This window comes from Lichenostomus cassidix, chromosome 18 (assembly GCF_008360975.1).
Source record: "Lichenostomus cassidix isolate B80296 chromosome 18, HeHo_3.0, whole genome shotgun sequence".
Taxonomy (NCBI): domain Eukaryota; kingdom Metazoa; phylum Chordata; class Aves; order Passeriformes; family Meliphagidae; genus Lichenostomus; species Lichenostomus cassidix.
The window spans coordinates 8,395,285-8,418,829 of record NC_139498.1 but is presented as its reverse complement, the minus strand read 5'-3'; the positions used below and the strand labels follow the sequence as shown (position 1 = coordinate 8,418,829).

The window sequence follows — 23,545 nt, the reverse complement described above, 5'->3', positions numbered from 1 at the left end:
TGAACTGTCCCCGCTCCGCACCTCCCGTGCCCAATGCCCCTTGGCCCTGCGGACTCGAACACCCGGATTGCTGCTCAATGGCAGAGCACACTCCATGTGTATCGCACTCACAAAAATTAGAACATGAAGTCTTCTTTTAGGGCTTACTCACCCCAGAAATGCTGCTTTGGCATGAATGACACGTCTAGTGCCACCCAAAGGACATGACATTTTGCTGTTGGATTTTCCTGCTGCCTTTTAGTTTCTGATGTGCACAACACCATTGGTTTCACTAGCTGGTGTGTTTTTATACAGAGGATAAATTCCATTAGGTTCAATTCTTAATTCCATGGAATCTGGAAAGTTACTTACTAATAAAAATAAAAGAAAATCCTGTCTTTTTTACAAATGATTATAAAAATGAGTCATGGGCCTGCATATTCAGGCAGAGGTACTTAAAATGTATTAAATACAATGAAAATATATTAAACACAATTAAAATGTGTTAAATACAATAAAATGTATGAAATATACTCAACAGTGTATTTATCATTGTTAAATTCTACCAATAGTGTGACAAATTCCGTAGTGCTGCAATTGTGCATTTGGATTCTTTGTGAAGTTCCCTCAGTAACTTTTAAGGACAAACTTCACTAAGCTAAAAATGGATCTATAATTATTATGTATATGCACAACAAGGTTTTGTCTCATTAGTGTGTGTAATTAATTTGATAAACGTTTTTGTATGCTTTTTAATACTTTGAGGAATTAATTTGTGGGTTAGATACTTTTCTGTAAAAAAAAAATTACATTTCATACCACTCTGTGATAAAGTTCTGGGAGAAAAATGCTACAGACATTGGTAAAAGAAACACAACTTCAAGAACACTATTTCAGAAGAAATAAATTAAATGTTTCTGGAAAATAAATCCTTTTGTTAGATACTTTAGAACAGATATGGTTTCTTTGGGGAGGGTTGGTTTTGTCTTCGTTGAGAAGAATTTGAAGAAAAATATACTTGAATTAGACACCAGGAACATGAATGCAGCCTTTAAGTATCATATAAGGCTTCTGATACAACATCTGTCTACAAAATTGTTACCTGAATTGTGGAAGAATAACTCAAGCCAAGTCTTTCATGTGTGAAGGGACTGTGTGACTCCTCCTCCTCAGTAATAACAATCCTTTGGTGCAGCTTCATCCCTGTTTCCTATCACTGTCTTCACTGCTGTGAGATACCATGAAATTACATGTCTGTGATGTTCCTCCTGATCAGCACTGAGGTCGTCTGTGAGGGTGGAAATTCTGGCCAGTAAAATGCCACAATGATGCCAGGACCTGGAGCAGTCAATGCATCAGCTTAAAGACAAGTGCCATCGGAACAAGTTCTTCTCACGGTTAAAGCCTAACCGGCAAAACCGAATGCGGTGGAAGGAATTCCCGTGGATCTGTCCCCGGGTGATGAGCAGGCTCCACCTGCCGGTGCCTGTGCTGGGGAGCTCCGGGAAACGCTGGCGGGGTGGAGCTGTTGGGATGGGGGAATTGCATCTCCACTCCGGCAGAACATGGACAGGGCTGCCTGCAGCTCCGAGGGGCTAAACCTGAATCGGAGACACCTAGACTTTGGCAGTGCTCTGGCTATGCTCGCCTGTGCCCGGGTGCAGGATGAAGATTTCTGTCCCATGCGCACGGCTACCTTGGTTTATTCCTTTCAAATTATACCCTTGGCCTCCTCAGTCACCAGTCTGGTCCCTTTCGCTATGTGATATGCAGGAACAATGCCTGGCTGGAGGCAGCAGAACCGCGGATGTGTGTCCCCCCGAGGCCAGAGTCTCTGTTCCTCCTGCCAGCCAGGCGAAATACAAAGTAAGGAGAGGCTGGAGCAGCGCTTCTCACTCCTGGTAACGCCTGCAGCAATCCCACATGGATTAAGTAAAGCCTGAGGCTGTAGCTGGACAGGAGAAGCTTTAAAAAACACAAAGAAGGATTTGTTATTTTATATTATCCAGTCTCTTGGCTGCCTGAGGAAACAAAATCTTGTAAAGATGCAATGTGATTATTCTATTATATATACATTTTAAACATCTATATATCTGAGTGTCTCAAGAATACTGTAGCAGCTGGTCCAGGCAGAGCACCAGAGCTGCACTCAGCTGTTATGCACTGAAAAGCTGACATCACTTTCTAGCAGACCTGGTCACAAATCCGAGATGTGACATCATCGGAAGGCACAGAGCAAGCATGGAAAAGAAGGTGAACACACAGGAGGGATGGGGAAGAGCTGGTGTTGGTGTGAGCACACACAGTCTGGGCTCCAGCTCATCATACAGGCGTGGAATAATTCAGGTTGGAAGGGACCTCACCAGGTTGTTGGGCCTACGATCTTGCTTGAAGTAAAATTACTATTTAATTCCAGTTAGGGTGCTCAGGGTCTTGGGTCCCGAGAACTTCCACCTTTCCAAGATGCATTTGTGGTGTTGGTTGGTTGGGTTTGAGGGTTGGTTTGGGGTTTTGTCAAGTCAGGGAATTCCTATTTTGGCGTGTTCCAACTTCAACTCCTCTGCTTTTACTAGTTTGATCGTCCTTTGGGTGGATCCCGGGGGCTGCCCTGCCCTGCCCTGCCCTGGGCCACCCATCCTCCCCCCCGGCCCGCCGGTCAGTCCCGCTCCGTCCCGGTCACTCCCGGCGGTCGGTCCCGATCAGTCAGTGTCAGTTCATCCCGGTCAGCCCGGGCGGTCAGTGCGGGTCACTCCCGGCGGTCACTCCCGGCGGTCACTCCTGGCGGTCACTCCTGGCGGTCACTCCCGGCGGTCACTCCCGGCGGTCACTCCCGGCGGTCACTCCTGGCGGTCACTCCCGGTCCATCCCCGCGTTCCCGCCACAATTCCCGCGCCTCGCCGCTCGACTACTCCGCGCTCCTCCCGCGGGCGGCTGGCTGGGCTCTGCGCTCGGCAGCGGTGCCTGGCAGGGCCGGAAGCAGCCGCCGGCCTGTCCGTCTGGGCTCGGCGGGACTCGGCTGCGCTCGGCACGGCTCGGGCGGGTTCGGCTCAGCTCGGCCCGGCCGGACTCGGTCCAGCTCGGCCCCGGCGAGCTCGGCTGGACTCGGCCCGGCTCGGGCGGGCTCAGCCCGGCTCGGCTCGCCCCGGCTGGGTTCGGGCTCCCGCGGCGGGGCTGAGGCGGGCGGGAGCCGCCATGGTGTGAGGGGCGGCGGGCGGGGGCGAAGGGGCCGAGCCGGAGCCATGAACCTGCTCCCGGCCAACCCGCACGGCAACGGGCTGCTCTACGCCGGCTTCAACCAGGACCACGGTGAGTGTGCGGCCCGGGGAGCCGGCTGGTGCGGCGCAGGGGCGGCGGTGCGGAGCGGGCCGGCTGGGCCTGGGGCTGCCGCGGCTCCCGGCCCATCGCTGCGGGTCCCGCTGGCGTCCCGGGGCTGCGGCTGCCTGGGGGTGCCCGAGGGGTGGCGGCTGTAGCTGCTGGGGGCAGCCGGCAGGCCGCTGGCAGCGGGAGCATTTAGTGGTTCTGTTGTTCTAGCATTGGTGCGGTCGGCCCAGTGCTTGGCAGAGTTGAATGGGTGGGTGGGGGGAGAGGAGGACGAACGGGACCGGGCTTGCTGGGGCTTGGTGCCCTTGGCTGCTCGCCGTGTGTGCCTCTGTCAGGCTTCTCATAGCCTGTGCTTCGGGGGCTCCTTTGGGAACTGCCCGCAGTTCAGCCCTTTCTCGGTGTAACTACTCCACATTCAAAATCAGTGGTGTAACTGCTTTTTCTTTCTTTTTACCTGGTTTGTAGTTTAAAAATTGTGGTTAACACTACTAATCACACTGTCAGGCAAACACTGACTCACAGTCCACTGTGAATCTTGGCTGCATCCTTGGCTTATCTTTTCCCTTTGTTAGAGGGGAAGGCCTGTGCCAGAAAGGGGTGCATGTGCCTCATCTTGCTTTTGCCAGACAAAAATAGTACCAGTCTTACGAGTGTCATTTCCGTGGAATAAGGAATAGAAGCTCATAATTTTGTAACATCCTTTTGCCTTACCAAATAATATTCTTGCTCAAGACACTCCTGCAGCCTCTGTCATTGTAGACTGCAGCTCACGTACCTGTTGCTGATGCTGTTGAAGTCATGTGCAAACACGAATTATTCTGTTGGTTTTAGTCAAACATCTCTGATGACATCTTGGCAATAGCACATCAGGCAGGTAATGAGGTGTGAACATTTTGGTAGCTCTCTTCCTGCTATCCCACAGACTTGAAAAGAATGGAATAGTCTGTTTCTCAGCGCTTATTTTCATCTTGCCTCTGCAATGGAGATGGAAAAACATTTTTGAGGATGAGTTTAATTTCAGATCTGCAGGGTCTGTAATGGAGCAGTGATGTTTGATGCTTGGTCTGTAGAACTGTGTAAGTTTCTCTTTTATTGCAAAATGCCTTTAGATCATCATTTTAATGTAAAACCTGTTTGTTGCAAAGGCTTCCATAAATTCTGTATCAATAAATGCAAGATAAAGCCTTTTTAAAATAATGTCACATCCAAAGCACCTTAAGGAATTTGTCTTGGGAATCTTGGCACTATTCATGTCCCATCCTACCTCACCTGGCCAGGCAATTGAGTGATGACAAAAACGTGAAGATAAAACATGTTTGCCTTCTGATTGCCAGCTCCTGGAGCTGTTCCTGTTAGGAATGTTGATGTTGCACTGCAGGAAACACAGTGGCCTTTTATTAGTTTAGGGCCCTTCTAAAGTGCTGAAGGGCAGGTGATGTTTGGCTACCAAAGGTGAGCAGAGAGGAGGGAGAACTCTGTGCTTCCTTCTTGCTTCTGCCAGGAATAGAATGTGAGTCACTTGAGTGCTGAAGCTCACAAGTGTGGGTGTCTGCATGTGTTGCCACAATAACCTAATTTCTTAGTAATTTAAGACTGGCCAATCCCACAAGGATGGGAGGACAGGAAGAATCATTGAAGAAGTCTCTCCAAGGCTGAATCTCCCTGACTGGCAAGTGATAAAGCAGCTGTGGGTGTTCTGCCATGGGCCTCCCTCGCTCTGATTTGAGTGTTGCTGATTTTATATCAGGTGCCTTTGCCGCTTTTTGGTTTAAAGTAAAAAACAAAGAAAAAATGTAATATAGGGAAATGGAAGTTGCCAGTTGTTTAAAGTCAGAATACTCTGATTTTAGCTTCTTAATTTTGAGACTTTGAGCTCCTGATTTCAGCTCCTTTTCTAATGCTCTCAGAAGGACACAAAAATGCTTTACAGAAATGAAGAGACAAAACATCTTCATATATGGCCATACCTGTCTGTAAATTGCTGACAAGTTGCTCTTATGTCACTGCTGCAGCCTAAAGCTGGTTTGAAAACTGAGGTGTGGGTTTGTTTTGGTTTTGAAACACTTGAGTTTTGTATTTACTCTTCTCCAGTGGGCTGGAATGCTTTGCTGTAGCATCCTGCAATGTTGGTTGCTCTTGGCTTTAGACAACACTTACTGTGCCAAGGAAAACCACCATGGCAGAAACTGTGCTGGACATCATGGCTTCCCTGGATTCCACTGCTGCCATAGCTGGACCTCAGGCCCTAGAGCCTTCAGGTTTCTCTGTGCCAATGTCCCCATTTCTTGTGGGCATCTTCTGGGCTGGTCATTAATTTAACCCTTCCTTTGTCTGCAGATTTGGAGGAACAAACTCACTCTGGCCTCACTGGCACTGGTGGCAAATAGCACTTTTACTGTAGGAATAAGCATGACTGTGGGTCAGGGCAATAACTCTGTAATCATTATAGTTTATTTTAAAAACTATCTGAGTTATCAGCTTTTCAGCTTATCTGTCCCTTCTTGAAATAAGAGGTGCATTTCCCATGGAAGAGAGTGAATCTAAGGAAAAGTTCCCTCCTCTGTCAGCTCCTTCCAGCTCTCTCATATGGAAGGGCTTACAAGCTGTAGCCATCAAATTTGTGATTTCACTGGTAACAGAAATAAGCCAGATGGGAATCACCAGCCTTCAAAACTGCTCTTGTAACCTGGAATTGAAGGAGAAAGAGGAATATTCCTTGTTTGAGTCAGGGGTTGCTGTGCTTGAGAGCTTCATATCTCTGTGGGTAGTGATTGACCATGTGGGGAATTTCACCGTTACTCACATCCCCACATTCTGGTGTGTTGTCTTCAGTTAAAAATGTGGATATTCCCAAGGCATTAAAGCAGCCCACGTCTTAGTCATGGGGTTGGTCCTGCAGAAAGCTGTAGTGGCGCTGCAGGAAGTGTAAAGTGTGTGTTTGATTGCATCAGGAACACTCCATTTGGGTTGTTAGGAGCTGCTGTGTTTAGCACAACTCAAACCTGACAGCACTTTCTTACTATGAACAGCTTCAGCATCCCTTCCCTTTGACTTTTCTGGAAATACAATATGGGATTAGAAAACTGTTGCTGGAAAAGAATTACATGAGGAACAGATCAGTTCTCATTCTGTACAGCAGTGCTTTATGCAGAGGGAAAGGTTTCCACTGCAGTTTGCTCCCTGGCTGTCCCGGCAATGTCCTGCCCAGTGTGGCAGCTTGTTTGTGCTGCGAGATCACAGCAGGACATGCTTACAGACCTGGCTGCCAGAGCAAACCAGCACTGAGAGGGGAGGAGAGAAAGTGAACAGAGTTAAAATCAAAGCCTATTTCAATGTGGTTTCTAATCTTGCTATAATTACATTCTCATTAGCCACTTTGTGTGTGTGTTTATGTATGTAAACAAGAACTTTGTGCACTTAATTTATTACAAAATCTTGGACAGGGTGAAGTTGTACCTGGGAGTCTTTTGGATTAAGGGGTGTAGGTTTTTGTGTTTTGTTTTCTTCCCTCACATACCCTGTGATTGTTGGAGTATTGAGTTTGGGGAAGGGCTGTGTTTACACAGAGCTCCTCAGTTTTTATTTGAGTGGTTCAAATCATTGCAGTACATAAGAATAGAACTGGAGTAACTGGAACTTATGTTCCAGTACCTAAAAGATCTTTAACTGGATTTTTGGTACAATGCACACAAATTGTGTAGCAACCAACCTGCCATCAGGCTGCTGCCAGTGACAGCAGCTTCTTGGTGACTTGTCATTGCTCTGACTTCACAATGGCATTTCTTTGTACCAATGCCTGTGTTCACCTGCTAGCAGGGGAAGGAGCAGGACAAGTGACTGGCAGTTTAATGGATTCTGCTAAAGGGGCACATGCATACTTCTGTATGAAAAAGTAACTACAATTATTTTCTAGAGTGTTTTAGTCTGGCTTCTGCTTATGTCCTGGGTTAGACTTCAGCTATTGGCATATAATTATTGTCATGGTACAGCAGTCAGCTCTTGTTAACACAGCTGGAAAAGCTGTGTGCTCTGGAAACATCCACAGCAGAGTTGTAATCATGAGGTGAATTTGGATCTGTTAAGAAAGGAGGGAGGTTGCTTCGTAACTGTTGGACCATAAACATTGAAATGCTGGTTTCTTGCACTCTGTAGAGCATGGCACAGGATCCAGGTGGGTTGGGAATTGGTTTCCTTTCCTCCTATTGTTTTCTTACCTGCCTAAAACCAATACCAAGATATTTCTACTAGGCCAGTGTAGGGGACAATTTCTCTGAAAGATTTTCACTGCCATCACTAACAGAGCCTGTGAGTGCTCTTCAGCTTGAGCATAACCATGCAGTTGTTGAGTAATGCTTTCCTAATCCTCTGGCTCTTGCTTCCTTCTTGACTGTATCTGGCAATTACTATATATGTGTATATATATGTGCTTTTTACCACAGGATGCTTTGCATGTGGAATGGAAAATGGATTCCGAGTTTATAATGCAGATCCACTCAAAGAAAAAGAGAAACAAGGTAAAACACTTACTTATTACACCATGCTGCTCTCTGTTGGAAGCTCAGTCTCCTCGTGTTTTCTTGACTGATGCTTGCTCAGCTTTCACTTTTCAATCCTGGAAGGCTTTGAATAAAGCCTCAGGAAAGGCAGTTCCTGCTGGTCCCACAGGAGCTCACACTCGTGCCATTGCCTGGTCAGATGTCTCTGTGCTGTTCATTTGCACAATTGGCTGATGAGGACTTTGTCTCAGTTTCTGGCAGAGTTGTGTTTGCTGTTGCTAGTGTTTGTAGCCCTGAGTAGGAGAGGTGTTTCCTGGGTGTTTACGAGTAGGAGGAGTTGCTTGCTGCAGCAGTGTTATTTACCAGCAGAAGTTGTTCTGTTCTTGTGTGATCTGGATGATCCAGTGTGGCAGTAAGACTCCAGCCTTTTATGTGGAGATCTGAATGTAACATTTATTATACTCCAAGGGCATTGTCTGCAAGAGCACTTAGAGTTCAGATCTCTAATGCTCTAAAATCTTACCTTCTGTGTATGCTTAAAAATTTGGGAGGATCTTAATGCGGTAAAGCTACTCCTACAGAAGTCAATAGATGAGCTTTGTTAACAGTGGAGCTTTTTATCAGAGAGCAAACAAAACTGAATCAAAATAGGGAAATTGAAACTGAGCCATGTCATTCTAACCCTAAATATAGGAAGTGAGCTGCTAAACAGGTTTCCCAGCACTTTCAGCCTGTGGTGATAAAAGGGATTTAATAAGAGGAAAAATGTACTTAAACTAGCAATTCCTATGAAACCAGGCACAGTTTCACTTGCTACTGCTGTAAGGAATTTAGTCACTGTTCACATAGCCAAAACTGACAAACTGTTTTCTGCTCTTAACAGTAAATTCTTCTGTAAGCAGCATGCCTAGGGACTGTCACTTGTGACAGTGTGCTCAGAGTCAGGATTCAGCCTGAAATCCTGTGGAGTTCCTTGTCAAAACTCTCCCTGCCAGTAGCTCTGGATGGAGATGCTTCCAGGACTCCCGTGGTGAAAAGCTTCTTATGAGTCAGATTGCCTTTTCCCTGTGGATTCTGAGAGCTCACACTGAACTGGCTGTGTAGGCACACAGAGAGATCCTGTTCATTGTTTGTGTAGGTTTAAACCTGCCCAAGATACTCCCATTGTCCATTTGATTTTCTCTGTAACCCAGTATGAAACCAAGTCTTCTTGCAACCCCAGCTTGTCCATCTTACATCCGGGAGTTCCATGAAATTCCCATGCCAGCATTGCCTGTCAGACTGTACAGATAATGATTCAGTGTTCTTATGTAGATTCAGAACACATTACACATTCTTAAATTGTTTCAGGTTATCACTTGTAAATATTTTAGGCCTATTTGTCATGCTGATAACACCTCTTCATAGCAGAATGTGTTGTCCTGCTTTAAATGCTTTAATGGATTCAAGAGGAGGATCTGGTGCAGAAGGGGGTAGTGTTCAAGTACAACTCTTCAGGAAGGAAACACGGCACTCAGAAGTGCTGTTGAAGAAACCACAAGGGCTTGTATGAAATCCAGGGCTTTACTGTTCCAGTGTGAAGAACTTTCAAGTAATTTACATTCTCTGGTTTTTAAGGGCAGCCAGGGTAGGAAGATGCTGTTCTTTTCAGGTGCCTCAGAAATGTTCTGGATAACATGAGCTTTTCTGATAACAGTGGTAAAAATTAGATGGCAATTTAACAGGTTCTGACTCTTTTAAATAAAATATTTGTCTTCCAGAGTTCCTAGAAGGTGGTGTTGGCCATGTCGAAATGTTGTTTCGTTGCAACTATTTAGCACTAGTAGGTGGAGGAAAAAAGCCAAAGTACCCACCGAACAAAGGTGAGCTCAAGGGATGGACCCTGCAAACATCTGCCTTGCCCTGTGTGACACTGCCAGAGAACTCCCACACCCAGTGCCATGAGCTGGGGTTGGATGTCCTGAAGGTCAGGTGAAGGGGATGCTGCAGCAGGTTTAAGTCACCGTGGTGCAGTGAGTTGCATCACTGGTGTTGCAGTGTTGACAGGCTGGTACCTGCAGTGACTGCTCTCCAAGGCCTGCTGACCTTCTCACAGTGAACTCTGCAAGGAGCAGGAAGCTCCCTGCCTGGCAAGCTTTGTAGGAAAACGTACTGCTCTTTTCAACTGCTGCATTATTTCTTTCATAACCCTCAGAGCAAACAAAAAAAGCTGCTTTTCTTTAGAAAATTGTATCTTTATTGTCAGTTTTTGTGGTTGGAGTTTACCAGCTCCTGCCTACACGAGTTATAGTGTGAATGAGGGGGCTGATCCATAGTGGCTCAATGCCTTCTGGTTAGCAGGATGCTTTTCTGCAGCTGCTTAGCCATTGGGTGAATCTCTTGATCAGACTGCTGGGAAACTACAAGTTGTTGTAAGGGAGCTGTGGGTCTTTGAATATGCCTTGATGGTCTAATGCAGTCTCTGCACTGTTCTAGTCATGATCTGGGATGACCTGAAGAAGAAAACTGTCATTGAGATAGAGTTTTCCACAGAAGTCAAAGCAGTGAAGCTGCGAAGAGACAGGTAGGTACAGCAGAGGTACAAACACCCAGCTTGGCTTTGTGCTCCTACTCATTTCCAGCTGCTTGTAAAAAGAAAAGGATCCTGCTGAAACACCAGCAATTGCAGGTAAAACAGGCTTTTAGGACCAAAGTATTAGGTGTAATTATTAGGTGTAATTTAAGTATACTGGTATGTGAAGCCTTGGTGAAAAGCCTACGAGACTTCCTGGTCCCCTAATGTTAATCCTGTGGCTCCTGCTGGCTGGTTTTCTAGATATGGAGGAGTGTGAAGAGAATTCCAGCAGATCCCTAGAGCAAGAGCAGCTGTGAACAGCTGGAGTCTGTGTATGCGTGGGCGGAGGGGCTGGATAAAAGTGCTTTGCAGGCTTATCATTGTGTGGCTTCTGCAAGGCTGGGAGTCTGGTGCGGGGGAGGGCAGGAAGAACATGGCTGTTAAATCAGTTGAAAGCCTTTGCAGGTCTGAATGAATGTTTGTGTCCCTGTTTTACCCTCCCCAAGTCACAGGAACTTCTGCTCTGTTTCAGAATTGTGGTTGTCTTGGACTCGATGATTAAAGTTTTCACGTTCACACACAATCCCCACCAGCTGCACGTCTTTGAAACCTGCTACAACCCTAAAGGTTAGTTGTACATGTGGGTTGGGGAATGGAAGCAAGTTTAGTCTGTTCTTGGCATTCCATTTCTCTTCAGCTGCCTCAGTCAGATCTTTAGAAGTCATTAAACACTTACTGCACTGCAGTCCCATCCTTTGGAGATGCTTTTGTGTTTATAAAATGGTTATTAGAATTTATAAATACTTGGCCCAGAAAAGCTGTTTCCTGTGCTCATGTTAGAGATGTGATTTCTGTAAGAGCTATATGGTTGCTTCTGTAAAGAACTTGTATTTTTGGTGGAAGGTTAATTATAGACACAAAGTCAAATAAAGTGCATCACTCCTCTTTCCTAATAGAGCTAGAGGTGTTGAGCAAACTCTTCTGTTTAAAAGAGCCTTATGAGCAAACTGATACTGTTCTTTTTGGAGAGTAAGGCCTGGCTGTGGCTGCTGTTGAACCAAGGGGAGGCACTTGAGCTCTTTCAGTGAAGGAGCAGAAGGAGCCAGGGAAGGGCTCTCTGCAGGGCTGGCAGTGGCTTGGAGGACAGTGTTGGGAAGGGTGGATCCAAATGCTTCTTGACAGTGCTGCATGTGGAACATGGAGTGCAGGCTATGCTTGATTGGAGGAGAGGATCAGCTTGGATGTCAGGAGGGTGTTTTCTCCACCAGGAAGTTATATAGGATTGGAATCCCCACCTTTGAAGGTTTTCAAGCCTGCCTGGAGCAAACATGGAATTGCTGTCTGCACTCCAGGCAGCCCAGGCTGGCTGCAGCTCCAGCACCCTGACTGACTGACAGACAGGGGGTGCAGGAGGAGGAGGTTTTTCTTGTGCTGAGGTTGCAGGAATTCACTTGGCATCAGCAGAACACCTGGGATTGGTGTGATTTACCTTAAATGGGCCACAAAACATCACAAAGAAAAAAGTGTCAGTGCTGTCAGAACCAAGTTCAAACACCAATTACTATAGTTTCACTGATGGAGCAGAAGCTCAGATATCATCTCTGATAAACTCTTACCCTTTCTGGGCTGCTAAGGAGACTTTTTAACTTCTTAAAATAACTTTGCTGTAATAGACTGACTGGGCTGATCTGTGAAAACACCCAGATTCTGGATAACCATAGTTAGATTACTTTGAAATAAAGTGATGAGAGTAAGTTAGTCTTACTACTCCCCTGCTTAACTGTGCTCTGCATTCATGGACAGATCATATTTTGGGGTACTGCACTAGCCATTAAAATGAGATTCTGATTTACTCCATGGGTGTTTGCTTATTCTGAAATGATGAGTATTTTAGAAACTTACATTTGAAAAGTTGATTAGGTTATGGAAATGATCCAATTTTTTTTTTTTTTTTGTCTTTCAGGTCTCTGTGTCCTTTGTCCAAATAGTAATAATTCTCTTCTTGCATTTCCTGGAACACACACTGGGCACGTGCAGATCGTGGATCTGGCTAACACGGAGAAGCCTCCTGTGGACATCCCAGCTCATGAAGGAGTCTTGAGCTGCATCGCTTTAAACCTGCAGGGAACAAGAATTGCAACAGCATCAGAAAAAGTAAGAATGATGTCCCCTGGCTCTGACTTACTGTGTGTTCTAGTATAGTGAGTCCTTCTAAAATAAGAAGTCACATTCTTTGGAAGAATGACAGAGAAATACCTGCTGGGAAAATTTGCTGTGCATTCTCAGTCTTTCTTTATCTTCACTGCTCCTCTGGGATACCCAAACAGCCGACAGCCAAGGGCTGTGCCTGAGGTAGTATTTGTTTTAGCTGACTGTAGCAGTGACTCTTCAGATACATTTGAACACTGCTTGGCCCAAGCAGTTCATGTCTTTCATTTGTTCTTCAATAGATACTGTTAATTAAAAAAAAGAAAAAGCAGTGGGGGGGAAGCTTATTTGCATTCTTTCACCTTTATTATTTTCTGCTTAAATTCATTCCAGATCCACTGGCTAAAGAAATACTTGCAAATTCTCCTCTGGTGTGGCCCCTGTTATGGAGCAGGATGGGGTGGGCTGCCCCCTCACACAGAAATGGGGTGTGTGGCCTTGTGTTACATGGGGCTAAAGAGACAATACACTGACAAGAACCTGAAGTTAGGGTGCAGTGCAGATGCCCTTGTGCTGGGCTGAGGCAGAGAGAGGCAAACGTGGCAGACCTCCCTTCTCCCTAGGAACCACAGTGAGAGCTGCCAGGGCATTTATCTCCCACAGGAATGTCAGACAGATGGACACATCTCCCTGAGGCAAGCAGAGCACTTGCTGCCTTCTACTCAGCTGAAATGAGTTTCTTAAGGACATGCCAAATTAATCCAAGTCTCTGTTTCATATAGTTTCTGCTGCCCAGCCTGTCACTCAAACAGCTTAAAAAAAGAAATTGTATCCCAAGTCTCTCCTAAGCTTAATGACTGCATGTCTTCTAAAGAGTTCTAAAAGCTGCCAACTCCGTTGCTAAATAGAACCGTTATCTGCTGCGTTTGTATAAACATTCCTTGTTTTGCTTAGAGAAGAAGTTCAAACAGCTTTTATTTTCCAACCAAACTGGGAGTCTGAGCACAGTCAGCAAACATCTCAAGGCTGTCTCTTAAATCAAAACTAATCTGAGTTTACCAAGTCTTCCTCTGCTGGGTTGTTACTTGCTGGTGTGTGACTGGAGAGCAGGCTGTGTTCACCAGGTGTGTAACAGGAGCTGCAGGTGATGTGCAGCCCAATGTCTTCACCAGAGGAAGACACCCAGTCTTCATCAGAGGAAAGTACCACAATCACTTGATTTGAGGCACACTGGCTAGCTCTGCAGCTCTGCTATCAAGCTGGGTTTGGCCCAGCTGAAGGACAGTTTCCCAGTACAGTGTTCTATCAGCTGACTGGGGGTGCCTCAGATTTGGATCCATACAGATCATGAGCGTGTTGTAGGTAACTCATTCTTCTAGATTATGTCAACTGAACCAATTCTAAGACAGGACCAGCCACAGCTTGATTATACTTAGTGGGAAAGAACTGTGCAGTAGCAATGAAAATTGGAGTAGTACTGAGGGGAGTATGGCAGAAATGACCCACAGATCTGGGTACACTCTACACCAGCCAGTGTCTGTGAACTAGGGCCACGGCTGTGCCAGAGCCCTAGAACAGGACTGAAAGAGGCTTCCTGAGACACTAAGTGACAAGATTGTACACTAAGGCACTATAACATTGTTCTGATGGTGTGTGGAACCATTTTCTTCCCCAAAATTAAGAGAAATTTGGAAATTTATCGAGAAGAAAACCCCAGCAGTGTGTGCAGGGGCATGCTGGTCAGACAAAATTTTAGGATGCATTCACAGATGTAAAGACAATATTCTGCCTTTCCTAATACAATGCTTGATTCCTTTTCAAGGGGACCCTCATAAGAATATTTGATACTTCATCAGGGCATTTAATCCAGGAGCTCCGACGAGGATCACAAGCAGCCAATATATACTGGTATGTTCAGCTGCTTCTGCTGTGCTTCTGTGGGTCTGGCTGTGCTGAGTCAGCCAGCACAGGATGGGTGTGGTACCCTTGGAACTCAGAGGTGCTGGGGCTGCTCTGGGCATCTCTCTCCCTCTGGGCTCGCTGCTGGGAGGGGAAGGCAGGAGCTGGGAGCTCTGTGAAGCCTGGCATAGGGTACAGGACCAGAGACGGAGCTGTGGCTGTTGCCAGCCCAGGTGGGAACTGGGGGATGCTGAACTTCACACTGACAGGGAGTGCCCAGATGCACTTGAACACTGCACAAGGGGGACTGGGGCGAGCTCAGGGGCAAGGGGAGCTTTGTCACCACATCCTCCTGTGCAGGGGAGCACCCAGGGCAGAGATGTGACTGTCCCAGGAGCAGGGAAACTCTCTCCCCATTCCCCATGAAAACTCCCATCCCTGTGCTGAGCCCCGCTGTGGCATAGCAGTGTTGCACGTTTTGCCCACTCCTCAGAGCAGAGCTCGTGCATTTTTTCCCAGCAGTGTCAGTGGCCCACACCAGTGGTGTCACTGCTGCTGCTGCTGCCACTCCAGGCCCTGTGCCCAGGCTGTTCATCCCAAAGCAGCCCTGGATCAGGGGAGCACTGCCTCCTCCCGAGGAGCTGTTACCACCCTGGCTGCTGGGCTGGCAGCTGCTGTGCACAACGGCAGCAGCAGAACTGTCTGTGCTGGGGCTGTGGGTCTGAACCAGAAATCCTGCAGCTGTGTGTGTTCTCTGCAGTATTAACTTCAACCAGGATGCTTCCCTCATCTGCGTCTCCAGTGACCACGGCACAGTCCACATTTTTGCTGCAGAAGACCCAAAACGAAATAAGCAGTCAAGGTAGGGATTGAGCTGTTTTGAAGCCCTGGGGGGTCCTTGAGCTTTGAATTGGATTTAAAACACTGATCATGTCACTCAGCAGCAAAATCTCTACACTGCTGAAGGTGGCAAAATTTATCTGCTGGGCTGGAGTGAAGCTGCAGATATAGGACTAATAACTTCCAAGTTCCTGCTGTTCTTTGTGGGGCTGTAGCATTTCAGCAGAAGGTCAACGTAGGTTTTAGTGGATTTTAGGATAAACATACTTTGTGGACACTTTCCTCTACTAGAATTCAATCCTTCTGGCAGTTTTTGCAGTCACTTGAAGCTGATTTCTATAAACCAGTTGTAGTGTCTCCCTTCCTGAGAAGGGGAATTATTCATGTTATCTGATACTCACTTAAAGATAATAAAAAGCCAGTAAAAAATAGTGTGAGCTCTGCACCTTGTTGAATCACTCTAGCAGCTCTGAATCCACTCTAGCCAACACCTTACTAACCTGTTAATGCCTTTTTTGTTTTCTCTTTCAGTTTGGCCTCTGCCACCTTTCTCCCCAAATACTTCAGTTCCAAATGGAGTTTTTCCAAATTCCAGGTTCCCTCAGGCTCTCCGTGCATTTGTGCCTTTGGAACAGAGCCAAATGCTGTCATAGGTGAGTGATGGAGGCATCCCCAGGTTTTGGCTGGAGAACCAGGCTTTGAACTATGCTGGTTTGGAGGGAGGGGATGCTCTGCTGAGACAGGGCTGTGTGTTCCTGTCAGCCCAGGAGCTCTGGCTGCTTGCACTGCCCAGGGAGGGAGGCACGAGGCTGGCACAGCACAGGGCTGACAGGTCTGGTGGCCCAGGGGACCCTCCAGAGCACCTCTGTGAGCCTGAAAGCAGGTTAAGCTGGAGCTGGAGAACAGGAAGGCACCTCTGGCACAGTCCTACTAACTCTGCTTGTTTGTGTTGCAGCAATATGTGCAGATGGCAGCTACTACAAGTTCTTATTCAACCAAAAAGGGGAATGCTCAAGGGATGTGTACGCTCAGTTCCTAGAAATGACCGACGACAAGCTTTGACTGAGTGGAGGGGAGTGCACGGGTCAAAGTACTGCCTCGGCCACTCCACGCCCTCGAGGGACAGTATATGAATGTCCAGTACTGATCCAGAAGTTCAGCAGAGCTCATGGAGAAGCCTGGCTCAACATGATCACAAGCAGCTCTGAAGTAGTGGACTACATATGTTTGTTCTCATTTCTGCAAGTATTCATCATTAAAATCTCTTTGGGTTACTGTCATCAACTCAAGTTTTCAAGATGTGGCTTTCAACAAGCTTGTGCCTATTGGGTTTCTCTTTACTCTAAACTGTGACATGACTGTAGCTCCAACATGAGTGCCTGCCACTGGGAAAGCTCTGCAGGGGCTGTCCACACCTGCGGCTGGCCTTAGGAAAAGGGATGTGAAACCAGAAGATTTTAGGCATTGCTTTACTTCCACTGCATGGCTGAGAGGGCAAACACTCTGGCTCATGCTCCACCAGCTTGGCCAGAAGCAGGAATGCTGCCTCCTCCCTCCCCCGGCACTGCTGAGGGAACAGAAGAGGTGACAAGTATGGAACAAGGGACACCTGTAGATCCAGTCGGGCTTGTCCTCTGAGCTGGTGCCTGGGGCTGGGTGGTGGTGTAGCCCTGCCTGTGCTGCTCCAGGTGAGGGATCAGCAGTTCCTGTCCAAGATGCCAAACTGTATGGAGCAGCTGGAGGCACCTTTAGGCCAGGGCTGACCCAACTCGAGCACCCAGGGCTCCTGTAGTTGTAGAGGTGATTCCTTCCATAATCAAGCAGTCGGTACTGTGGGACAGCTGTGAAACTGCTGCCAAACTGATGCAACTGGGAGGCTGGAGAGGCCACGTACATGTCCAGCACAAGAACTGAACAAGGTGGCAGGAAGTTTCATGTCTGCAATGGCTTTAAACTTGCAAACTTGTCTTTTTTTTTTCCTTTGAGCTGTCGCTTACTATTGCTGCTGGCCCAGGGACAGGTAGGTTAGACTGAACCCACTGACTTGTACACTCTTCCCCAAAAGTTGTTACCCTATTACCTGCTGACCTAAGGCACAAGCTCCTAACCCAGAACCTGAGATAGCCCCAAGTTCGGCATCTGTGGCACTAAACACTGGGGCAGGGAGGTCTTGCTCTTCTGAAAGCTAATTTCACAGATGCTTCAACCCTGACACTCTGTGACTTCAGCTGTAAACTCTAACTTTGACAAGTCCCTTTTAGTGTCACGTAACCTATTAAGGACTAACTTACCATGTTGATGTCAAGGTTGCATGTTGCTTTTATGCGTATTTAACCACACAAATTGTTTTGCACACTTATTTGTAATATGTTATTTCTTTTAAATAAAAGTGACTAACTTTGCTGTATTCACTGATGGTCACAGCCACGGTTTCCATTGCTCCAGGTTTGGGGGAATAAACATGTGAATCGCTAGTGGTGGCTGGTGAAGGACAGGAGCTGAACCTGCTGCGTGAAGAGGGGACAGGACACTGCCTGGAACATGTACCTTGTTGTCTGTCCCAAAACAAGTGCAAACCAGTTCAGCACTTACCTCACCATTCACCCTCTTTGCTGGGCTGAGGCTCCTCACCTTGTAACAGCTGCACCAGCAGAAGGACTACTGTAACTGTTGTCTCCCCAGAGAAGGATGTGCAGGGGAACACGCTGGAGACCATTCCCCGAGTGTGATGTAAATCCCCTTCCTGTGCAGATGGGAACTGTTCATGATCCATCCCTGGGACTCAGCTCAGAGCACAAGAGAACTCCTTAACTCCACCATCCAATCTCCTGCACTGTGCTCCAATGGCTTTGCTGCTCCTCAGCTGCTGAAGCTCCCTGCCCCTGCCCTCCCATCCCAGTTATCCTAGAGCTGGTAAGAGACTATGAACAGATTTCTGGGGAAGATTTACACTACTGAACTGGTGAAATTGTCCCTAAACCTCTGCTCCAGTGTGGCAGCAGGAATGAAAATAACACACCTGTGCAGGCAGCCAGAAGTGCTGCACTAGCCCTGGAATGCCCTAATACACACCTCAGATGTCTTCTTGTGCTACCTGCAAATGTATATGATTTAAGTACAGTTGTTTTACAGTGATCCAACTTCAGCAAAGGAATGCTTCTTCCCACCTGGTGCTGGCTCCAGGTTGCTCTGCCAGTACTTCACTGCATCACTCGCTGCTGCACTACCTTCCGTAGGGGAATTTAACCAGCATTTGCTCAGCTCTACAATCAAATGGAACAGTGTTTAGTCAGTCACTTTTTTTGGAAAAGAAACAGTACTTTGAGGACTGTGGGCTCTGTACCTGGCACTGATGGGCTGGTGGTACCACATGGGCACAGTGCTGCAAGGCTGGGATCACCTCCAGCCACCAGGAAACCACAGAGCTTGCACAGTGTCAAAACATGACTGTTCCTGAAAAACAATGTATTCCCACCAGCATCCACTCTTAAAGCACAGTGATTAGCAATTTCTTTTCTAGTAAAAGGTAACTCAATGCCTTCTTTCCTCATTTTGGCACCTCTTTCCACAGTACCTGTGTCACAGTTCAAAATCCTGACAGCAAAACTAATGAGGCAGTGCACTAAATTCTACAGGAATTCCAGGTATTTGCCAGCAGAAATTGTGGGAGGTGAGGATTTCTTTCAGAACCTTTAGGTGTTCACATTACAGAAGAAAATACAAGATTAATCAGTACAGTTGGAAATTGAGACCTGAGCAGTTCATACAGACACAGGCCACGATGCTGACCTCAGAGCCCTGGGCTGGGGCTGAGTCACACTGCTCAGCCTGCCTCTGGGCACAGCAAGAATTACACCATTTCACTGCCTCCATGTTAAGCTATTTTCTTCCCCAATGACTCTGCTCTGTAAGAGATGTGGGGGAATTTCACACCACGGACCATTCAGACCATTCTTTCTGTTCAAGGAACAGCTTCTGCCCATTCAGCTCCAAACACCATGGCCCTTCCCAGCAGTTCCACAGCCATCCCAAGGCTTGTGGAGTTGGGTTTTTCCCCAGCTCTTGAAAGCAAAGGCATGAAAACTGATCTAGCTTCCAGGAAAGTTTTCCTGGTCCTTCAAAGCATTTCCCCAACTCTGATGAGAAACAAAGAGAACATAACTAACGCAGGAAAAGGGGATCAGAAACCAAACCCACATTCATGACAGTGATTCCAGAAAGTGACATCTAAAACTTATTTACAAAAACAACGCTCCATATTAATGCAGACACGTTCCTGTGCCCCATTCTGTGTGCACCAAACAGTGCAAACACTGGCAGGGTCCAGGCCAGGCCCCTCCTTGGCTCCCAGGACATGGCAAGTCAGGAAGGGTCACCTTGCCTTGGGTCTGACACTGTGTCCTGTGGCACTGCCAACAGAAGCTGCATTAACCCCAAATATACATCAATATTTCAAACACACTTGTTGAGTAATTTCCACTTAGTTAATTTGCTGAATAAAATTTAATTTTATTTAAAAAAATCTTATACACTATTATTCACCTAGCCCTAGTTGTGAACAGATTCTCACTTCTGAAAATAAACCACATTCTAGTCAATTCATTCAACACCAAATTAAATTACTAGTACTGGATTTTTTTTTCTTAAAAAAAGTATGTTAAAACTTTACTTTTTTTTTATTTTTAAAACCTCTAAAGAAAACGTTGCAATTGTACAGAAATGCTTCTTTTCAGATTATGCTTTTTTTAAATGCCTGTTATAAATCCAGCTTGTGTAGAGTTTTTTTTTCATAGTTTTTTAATATGTATTATCTGCAGAGACATTGTAACAGTTCCATTGTGTGGATGAACACAAAACTTGTACAGATTTCTCATATTTGGTCTTTAGGTAAATAGTTTCCGAAAGCTGCCTAAAATAACCACTCCAAACTGTTCAGTCCATCATGAAAGTACAGTTTTTCCTTTCGTAGCAGGAAAGGAAATATAAATAATGCATCTTTATTACAGAACAGGACAAAAACCAGATTCTGGTGGAGCCAACGCTGTGGCTCCCACTCACCTGGCTGCAGGAGGAACTAAGACGTTGTGTGAGTTGAAGACTGAACAGCAGCCTTGTTTCAATTGAATTTTGAAATGTAAAGTGGAATCTATTACCACATTAAAGTGAGAAATTACCGATACATTTTAAAATGTTCAACTGCAGAACACACACTTAAAAAAAAAAAAAAAATTACCATAATCTGGTAGCCACTGTTAGAAAACCACAACAGCTACTGGTCATGGAGACCCTGGAGGTCAGTGTCTGACATCAAAGTGTTACGGAGAAATGGGGCAGATTAATTTCTACTGAAGGGTGCTTAAGCTTAAAAATATCGAATATACCTCTGACAAGATAATTTTACTCTTTTTAAAAGGACTTGTGATAAAGAATTTTATCTTTCTAAATGAAGAACAGTCTGTTATCTTAAACATACACAATATTAAGCGAGACTCTTGTTTTACTTTAGACTGGAAAAATATGCCAGGGACAGTCAAAGTCAACACAAAGTAACAAACAGCAAAAGGTAGCAGAGAGAGAAACAGGTAAGTGCAGCTCTGGTCAAATCCATAGCAGTTCTTTACGTCAGTTAACGGCTCATTTACATCAGAGTTTCTAATCAGTTACATGCAAGCCCAAAGAAGCGTTTGATCACTACACATGGTAATAAAATTTGATTAAATTTATCAGGCAACTGCTAAAATATGAAAATTTGCAGATGTAATAAAGTAGCTTTATCTGAACTTGAACAGGACAGACAAAAGTAAATCATTCCGTTGGTTAAAAAAACCCTACATTCAGTTTTTTACCAAACAAAATTTCACATGAAAAGTAGTTGTGTGATTCCAAAGTTTCCGGAGTAGAAATGGAGTGATTTGAAATGTCAAAGACCCCATTGTTTTGCAAAGAAATGAAAATACACCTCAAAAATTTCTAATTCCACATGTGAACAACAAAATACTGCATATCTATCAACAACTGCATGGTTGGGTGGTTCGGAAAGGCTTAGCTGCCACGGTGTCGGAATGGCTCCTGCCTCTGTTCCCTTTAGGAATATACAATCGTTTGAAACCAGTCACACTAAGCGCTATCATGCTGCCGTTACACTGAGATCCTCAGTCCTGGAAATAATCTGACAGATCCTGTTAAAGCTGCAGCCCTCCCAGCACACACAGTCCGTGGGGCAGGAGGGGTGGGGGCACAGCCTCTACAACAACATGGTTCTGCAGTTTGACTTTAAATTACCAAGTTTTAAGGCCACCTGTGTTGGGTTTTGTTTCAGTGCTGAAAGTTGAAGTCTGATCACAGGGCCCCTTTCCCCACTGCGTGAGAACATGTTCCAACATTTTAGGTGTTAGATTTAAGTGTCTCCTTTTGGCACCACGGAGTTTGTTTTTGTTGGTTTTTTTGTGTTTTTTTTTTTAAAAAAAAAAAGAAAACTCCCCTAAGTTTCTAGTTCTGGCTGCCTTTGTCACTCACTGCCACGGGTGGGGTGTCCACGTTCACAGCTATGACTATGCTCTCTCCATCCTCTGTTTTGATACGTTTGAGTTCCTGCTGTTCCGACTGGTCTCCGTTCTGGCGCTTGGTGGGAAGCGATGCCGATGCAGACGCGTGGGTTGCTAACATATGCAAAGGACTTGCAGCAGCTGAAAAAAAGAGAATAAAAACTTCAGCACCCTGATCCTTGTCGAATCAGAGAATACAGGACACAAACCTGCACTGTCATTAAATGATCAATTCCTTTATTGGTACCACGTGGGGTATTGGCAAATACAGGTGAGATTCTGGTGCGATTGTTTAATCTGCACAAACCTTTTATGCAGATTAAGGAAAATTAAGGACCTTTTCCCAAATCACCCAACGTTCACACAGATTTGGACACAGATGGAAGAACAGGGAAGCTGCTCCATTTAGCAACTGAGAAGCTGAAGATGGGGAAGGATTTGATGACTGAAGATTTAGCAAATCCCCACCGTAACTTGTGACAGAACAGAAATGGATTCACAACCCCCTTTGGTAGGTTCTGGGCAGGTCTCTGATCACTGTAGATGTGTGATGTGGCCTGGAAGCAGAGCAGGACCATGCCAGACCCAGCTGGGGCTGTAGGTTAACTGCAGGGAAGCTCTGGAATTCACAGAGCCGGGAGATGCACATGACAGGAGCAGCAATTCCTCTGCGATGGGTACGGAGGCATTTGCTCACAGCTAAGGAGAAGGCAGGGCTGGGACAAGTAGCAGTGGCCAGGAACAACCCAGGTGACAAGATGCACAACTGAGTCACATTGGCAGAGATACAGCTCAAACACCCCATACAAGATTTTAATCCTTCTTCTTGCCCAGATGAGGCAGCACAAGTCACCACTCATGGGTGAGTAGAAGCCTCTAAACCCTGACACCCCAGAGGTTCCTCCCTCTGCCCATGAGCAGCCCCTTCCTCAATATCAACCCTGAATAAATTCACTATTCAAATGTCTTTGCAAAGAATGCAAAATGCTAATTAGAGATTTACTTTTTTTCATAGGTTTTTCATTGTTCATTGCATTTCATGAAACTTTATCTAAACATTATCAAACCACCTGCTTTTTTCCTGCTCCCCTCCCTCAGCACCAGTTCACTGACATTATCATGGCATTCCCTGCTAGTGGAGATTAAACATCAAGCCTATGAGAAATTCTTACTAAACTTGTAATTTGTTATTAGTAAGCTATCCTAGAGAGTATTACCTCTGCATGAACCAAGCTGTAAATCAATTTGTTCTTGAATCTCAGCGCTCCCATCAGAAAAGATAATCCTTGTACCATTTCTGAATAGGAGCTATGGCGATATAACTTCTGAATAAAATGCCTTCCTGCAAATTTCGTGTTAAATAAAAACAAGAAGTTCAGCCCTCATCTTCAAACACACAAAGTCAACCATTGCACTATTCTATTGCATTCTTCTAGTGGAAGATGTCCCTGCCCGTGGCAGGGGGATGGAATGAGATGAGCTTTAGTGTTCCTCCCAACCCAGACCATTCTGTGGTTCTGTGATGTTTCACCCCAGGGTCTGGTGGGTATCCAGAGACCCCTCTGGTTGCAGCCACAGCTGGTATGTGGGAGTAGGAAACACACAAAAGAATGATGATGTTTGAAATCTACACTGAAAGCTGAGATACAGAATATTGAGTTAGGAAATTTTATTGTATAGTAAGAAACATGAGTTTCTTTTGGACCCCAGAGCTGACTCACAGCAACCAGGCAGTGCTGCTGAGCTGTTCTGCTGAGAGTAGG

The 23,545-nt window shown here is 45.9% G+C and overlaps 2 protein-coding genes and 1 long non-coding RNA gene across 3 annotated transcripts in view; 1 reads left to right on the top strand and 2 right to left on the bottom strand.

Annotated features, from left to right (window-relative positions):
• Positions 1–679: 679 nt before the first annotated feature.
• On the bottom strand, positions 680–4,793 carry LOC146429653 (uncharacterized). The gene is made up of 2 exons (XR_014855627.1): positions 4,076–4,793; positions 680–1,944 (listed from the first exon to the last, which is right to left on the bottom strand). It is a non-coding gene; the product is annotated as an uncharacterized LOC146429653 (long non-coding RNA).
• WDR45B (WD repeat domain 45B) lies at positions 2,941–17,644 on the top strand. Its single transcript, XM_085077921.1, has 10 exons — positions 2,941–3,285; positions 7,740–7,814; positions 9,557–9,658; positions 10,272–10,359; positions 10,883–10,977; positions 12,314–12,504; positions 14,321–14,406; positions 15,158–15,259; positions 15,769–15,890; positions 16,193–17,644. The coding sequence occupies exons 1-10, from the start codon at positions 3,219–3,221 to the stop codon at positions 16,297–16,299; spliced, it is 1,035 nt and encodes a 344-aa protein (XP_084934047.1). The 5' UTR covers positions 2,941–3,218; the 3' UTR covers positions 16,300–17,644.
• Positions 17,645–19,721: 2,077 nt separating this feature from the next.
• Positions 19,722–23,545, bottom strand: part of FOXK2 (forkhead box K2) — a 47,208-nt gene continuing 43,384 nt past the window's right edge. The window contains exon 9 of the mRNA XM_085077920.1: positions 19,722–21,923. Within this exon, the coding sequence (XP_084934046.1) occupies positions 21,727–21,923 (197 nt within the window). The 3' untranslated portion in view covers positions 19,722–21,726. The remainder of the gene's footprint in view (positions 21,924–23,545) is intronic.